This window comes from Phoxinus phoxinus (assembly GCF_949152265.1).
Source record: "Phoxinus phoxinus genome assembly, chromosome: 14".
Taxonomy (NCBI): domain Eukaryota; kingdom Metazoa; phylum Chordata; class Actinopteri; order Cypriniformes; family Leuciscidae; genus Phoxinus; species Phoxinus phoxinus.
In genome coordinates, this window is record NC_136889.1 from 364249 (window position 1) to 369248 (window position 5000).

Here is a 5000-nt window from a genome sequence, read left to right on the forward strand (position 1 = left end):
CACTACATAGAGAGAAGACATGGTGTTGTACTGAATGTTTACCATGTTCAATGATATGTCTCGTCTCAGTGTGAAAGCTTACAAAATTCATCAATTATGAAATGGGGTTGAATCAGCCATGTAGTGAACATGTAGTTTTCTCTCTCTCTCTCTCTCCGTGTGTGTGTGTGTGTGTGTGTGTGTGTCAGGCTCTGCAGTCTGACGCTGAAGAAGCTGATCGTGCTGAAGGAGCTGGACAAGGATTTGAACTCGGTGCTCATCGCTGTGAAGATCCAGGCGAGTGAACATCACGGAAAACTCTCGAGTGCTAATGTTACAAGACGCTTCTGTCTTCTGCCGTTATAAAAGACAATAGATGAATTTATATGATGTCAGTTTAATGTTGTAATATCTATTTTTAGGAAAAAAATAATAATTTGAGGACAACAAATGTAATATGGTCAATGTTCATTAATTTAGCAGATGCTTCTATCCAGGAAAACAACAAGCACTTCATCTTGAAGAGGCAATAAACATGAGAAGTGCCAGTAATGCAAAGTTTCAGACGCCAGTGTGTGTGTGTGTGTGTGTGTGTGTGCAGGGCTCCAAACGAGTGCTGCGATCTAACGAGTACGCGGTTCCTCCCATCGGCCTGATGGAGACGCAGCTGGAGCTCAGCTTCTCTCTGCAGGTGCGACACACACAACCGTCTGCAGAAGTGCTGCCAAAGGAAAACTCATTCACAAAACAAAAGAAAAACACTTAAACCTGTAAATCTCTTTTCTGTTGAATTAGCAAAGCCATGTTGCTGCTTAAATCTGTTCTTTTAACATATACTGACATCATCCACCATAAGAAGACGGAAAACCACATGACGAATCAAAGCTCATCTCAAGCTGAGGGAACACTGATATATAGTGGCATACACACACACATTCTGACGCCTTGACTTGTTTAAAACATTAAAGAGACAGTTTCACCAATAAATGAGAAGAAATAAAGTCATGTGTGACCGACACGAGGGCGAGTAAACGATGACAGAATGAAACATCATCTAGTGCTGTCTCAGTTGATCTCTGTTCCCATGTTTCCTCTGGTGTGTCTCTGTCCTGTCAGTATTCTCACTTCCTGAAGAGAGACGCCAACCGCCTGCAGATCATGCTTCAGAGAAGGAAACGCTACAAAAACAGAACGATTCTGGGCTACAAGACTCTGGCTGTCGGAGTCATCGACATGGCGGAGGTACGGCCCCTTATAACTATAGCTATGATGATAACTATATCAGCGTCCACTCCAGCTGTTCACTTCTGCTGCGTCAAATGGTCAAGCTGGTTTAAGCGAGATGGACTCTGATTGGCTGCCAGTGTTTTTATCGTTCATCAGCTGGAAAAGTTAGGAAGGTTTTGCCAGTGTTATCTTGCACTGTTTGAAAACGTCCTTGTTAATACGGTCTACTCTATAACGTCTTCTCTATAACTTAGTACAAATACGGTATTGTTTAGGTGGAGGCTTTACATGTTTTACTTATGTGGCAGGTCTGGGTGTGATGAAGGTGGTGAGGACTCAGGTGAAGAGTAGATGGGCTTTTAATGATAATAAAATAAAACAAAACAAACCCAGAGGGGGAAAACAAGACAGACTTGAAAAACACACAGAGTACAGACGGCGACCAGCACAGGACTGAAAACACTAGGACAGGGGTCACCAAACTCGTCCTGGAGGTTTAGCTCCAACCCCAATCACACACACCAGCTAATCAAGGTCTCACTAGGCATATTAGAAACTCTTAGGCAGGTGTGTTGGAGCTGAACCCCCAGGACCGAGTTTGGTGACCCCTTCACTAGGAGAATAAATAGGGAGAGCAAACAAAGGCTGTAACCAGGGAGGACAGGTGTGGCAAATGAATGAACCAATAATCAGGGAACAAGGGCGGGGCAAGACAATGACAGGAGAGCACATGACACAAAGAAACACAAGCCACGTGCTCACAAAACACGACATGAACACGCAGCCAATGAGGACACTCATAATAACCCTAACCCCACACAGAACACGCGGCCGATGTAAACACGAACACTACACAGAACACTACACAGAACACACCACACGCGGACAGAAGAGCGTACGGCCCAGCGAACTGGAAACCGCACGCTCACACAACAAGACCAAGAGCGCACGAGAACGAGTGTAAGCTCATCCCACACACACACACACACGGATCATGAGTGTCCGAATCCCGACACAGAGCCGAAACCAAACTAGACAGATGTGGCGGGATCCAAACACCAGGCCCCGCACATGAAGCACGGCACACAGGCAGGAGGACTCGAGGACGCGCCACACGGAGACCTGACCGAACAGGAGTGCCAGAACCCTGAGTGTGTGTATAATCTCTGCGTCTGCTGTGAGTTTGAGACTGAGGTGTTGAGTGTTCAGGTGTGTGTCAGGTGTTGCAGTATCCCACAGACGGCGGGCAGATCCTGGCTCTCCACATGAAGGAGGCGCCGGCTCGCGTGGCGGAGATCAGTGTGTTCTCACTGTCCAGTCAGCCCATCGACCACGAGTACGGCAGTGTGCAGACGCGGGCCAAGACCAAAGCCTCCGGTACACACACACACACAGTGATGTCTGCTTAGTTGAGCTCCTTCTGTAAGGTGTATTTGATGCTGAAACATCAGGAGGATGAGCGTGATCGCTGGCAGATAAAACATGACTATCGGGATGATTTGAATGTGGACATGAAGCCTGAGATGTGCTGATCTGTTCATCTGGCATTACACTATTAATAACACACAACGTCAGATGTCCAGATCAGAACACGATCATCACTGAAAGATGAGGGGGGTCTAGTTACAGGTGTGCTCGTGTGTGTGTGTGTGTGTGTGTGTTTCTCAGACCGGTCTCCTGATATGGATAATTACTCGGAGGATGATGATGACAGTTACTCGTCAGGGCAGGAGGGCAGTGACGATGCTGTAAACGGACAGGTGAGACGTGTCATGAGTCACTCTCGATGGATCATTGTGATGAGGTCAAACCACGTCTCCAGCGTCGGGGTCACTATCACATCATTTCAATGTGACATGAACTCATAAACTGTCTATACTTTTATTTAACAAATCCTGACCCAAATCATGTGCTTTCCCTCGCATACTTATATATACTGTAGAGTCTGTACATACATATTTTGTCTATGTTTATATTATCTATGTCATCTATGTTCTGTGTACTACAAATGCATTAAATCTGATTCTGATTTCTACTTCCTGTGTTGTAGGATTTGTATGATGAAGATGACGACATACGAAAGCCAAAAAAAACCAGACGGAAAATGATCCGAACTGTCTCACTGACACGAGTGAGGAGCTGTCTGTCTGTCTGTCTGTCTGTCTGTCTGTCTGTCTGTCTGTCTGTCTGTCTTTCTGTCTCTCTCTGTCTGTCTGTCTCTCTGTGTGTGTGTCTGTCTGTCTCTCTGTGTGTGTGTCTGTGTGTCTCTGTAACTCTGATTCTGAGCTGCAGTTATTGTGTCTCTTCATTCACAGCAACCGAACTTCAAGCAGAAGTTTGTGGCTCTACTGAAGAGATTCAAAGTCACAGATGAGGTGAGTGTCGACCCGTCTCTCACACACACACTGGGCACGTCTGCTGCGCTGCGACTCGAGTGTGTGTGTGTTCCTGCTGTGTGTCCACAACCCTGATGAACAAACAAATCACGTTTTTCCAATTAGTATTATGTGCTATTTCTGCTGCTCACTGAAATCTGAATGAATCTGATTTCAGAGTCTACAAGCTTTGATTATATGAATTCTAAACTTTGCAATCCGATTCACACATTCATTCACTCGCGCATCACATGTTCAAGGCAACAAGTATAAGTGCCATGTTTCCATTGACAAATCTAAAAAGAAAATTTACTTTTGTCAATTATCTTACGACACACAATGGTTCCGACGCCCATGATTAGACGTAAACATACGCAGAATCAAATTGAGAAAAATAGTTGAATTAATTAATCCTCATTCGCATTATTTCCATTATCTGTGGATGGATTGAGGTGTTTACATGAAGGCTTTCCAGTCCAACCGAGCCGTCAATCTGAATATGAACAGAGGATGTAGCTGCATGTGAATGTGCTGGTGTGTAGTTTTCTCTCTGATGTGTGCTGTGTGCAGGTTCTGGACTCGGACCCGGTGGACCCGGCGCAGGAGGTGGAGGAGGACCTGGACCTGCTGTATGACAGTCTGGAGGGCTATCAGGGTTATCAGAGCGACAGCGGCCCGGAGCTGGAGGACAGCGAGAGCCTCCTGAGCACGCCCAAACCCAAACTCAAGTATCCCATCATCCTCTGCCTCTCACCACTGCTGCCCTTCTTCAAATACGCTGTAAGATTCAATCGCGCTGTAGCTGAAAGAGTGTGTGTGTGTGCGTGTGTGTGTGTGTGTGCGTTTCAGGCCGTTTTTTGAGGGAATGTCTCACTCCAGTTCTCAAACAGAGATCGGAAGCATTCACAGTCACAATCAACACCGAGATGCGGCGTTCAACACGGTGAGATTCACACACACACACACACACACACACACACACACACACACACACACACACACACACACACACACACGGATACACACACTCGCACACACACACACACACACACACACGGATACACACACTCGCACACACAGACACACACACACACACTAATATCTCTCTAACTGTGCGTTCACACCGCCGCGGGCGAGAGCGTCAAAATTCGCTCTCGCCGCCCTGCCACCGCCGCCGTGAGATTCGGGGACGCCCTGACGTAGATTTTAGAATGTGTGATTTAAAAAAAAAAATTATTTAAAGGAGCCGCAAAGCAAATAAGAACTGAACATAAATCAGTATCCTATTTTTGTGCAGACTGGTCACACGTAGGGTATAAGTTCACCTAATGACATCTTTTAAATGTGAAAGTAACAAAACACCAACAATTTCAGACACCTTTTTCTATTCGTCGTTCTTTTTATTAATGTCCCTGTATG

At 45.9% G+C, this 5000-nt stretch overlaps 1 protein-coding gene across 3 annotated transcripts in view; it reads left to right on the forward strand.

The window, feature by feature from the left end:
* The window catches only part of LOC307011031 (phosphofurin acidic cluster sorting protein 1), a 39704-nt gene that overhangs the window by 15879 nt on the left and 18825 nt on the right, over positions 1 to 5000 (forward strand). For all 3 annotated transcript variants that reach the window (XR_013800338.1, XM_079636284.1, XM_079636285.1), the window contains exons 2-10: positions 189 to 276; positions 581 to 670; positions 1096 to 1221; positions 2427 to 2583; positions 2875 to 2966; positions 3257 to 3337; positions 3522 to 3581; positions 4152 to 4309; positions 4431 to 4524. Coding sequence is in view for 2 of the 3 variants with exons in the window: in XM_079636284.1 (XP_079492410.1) it covers positions 189 to 276; positions 581 to 670; positions 1096 to 1221; positions 2427 to 2583; positions 2875 to 2966; positions 3257 to 3337; positions 3522 to 3581; positions 4152 to 4309; positions 4431 to 4524 (946 nt within the window). In the remaining variant the exon portion in view is untranslated. The remainder of the gene's footprint in view (positions 1 to 188; positions 277 to 580; positions 671 to 1095; positions 1222 to 2426; positions 2584 to 2874; positions 2967 to 3256; positions 3338 to 3521; positions 3582 to 4151; positions 4310 to 4430; positions 4525 to 5000) is intronic.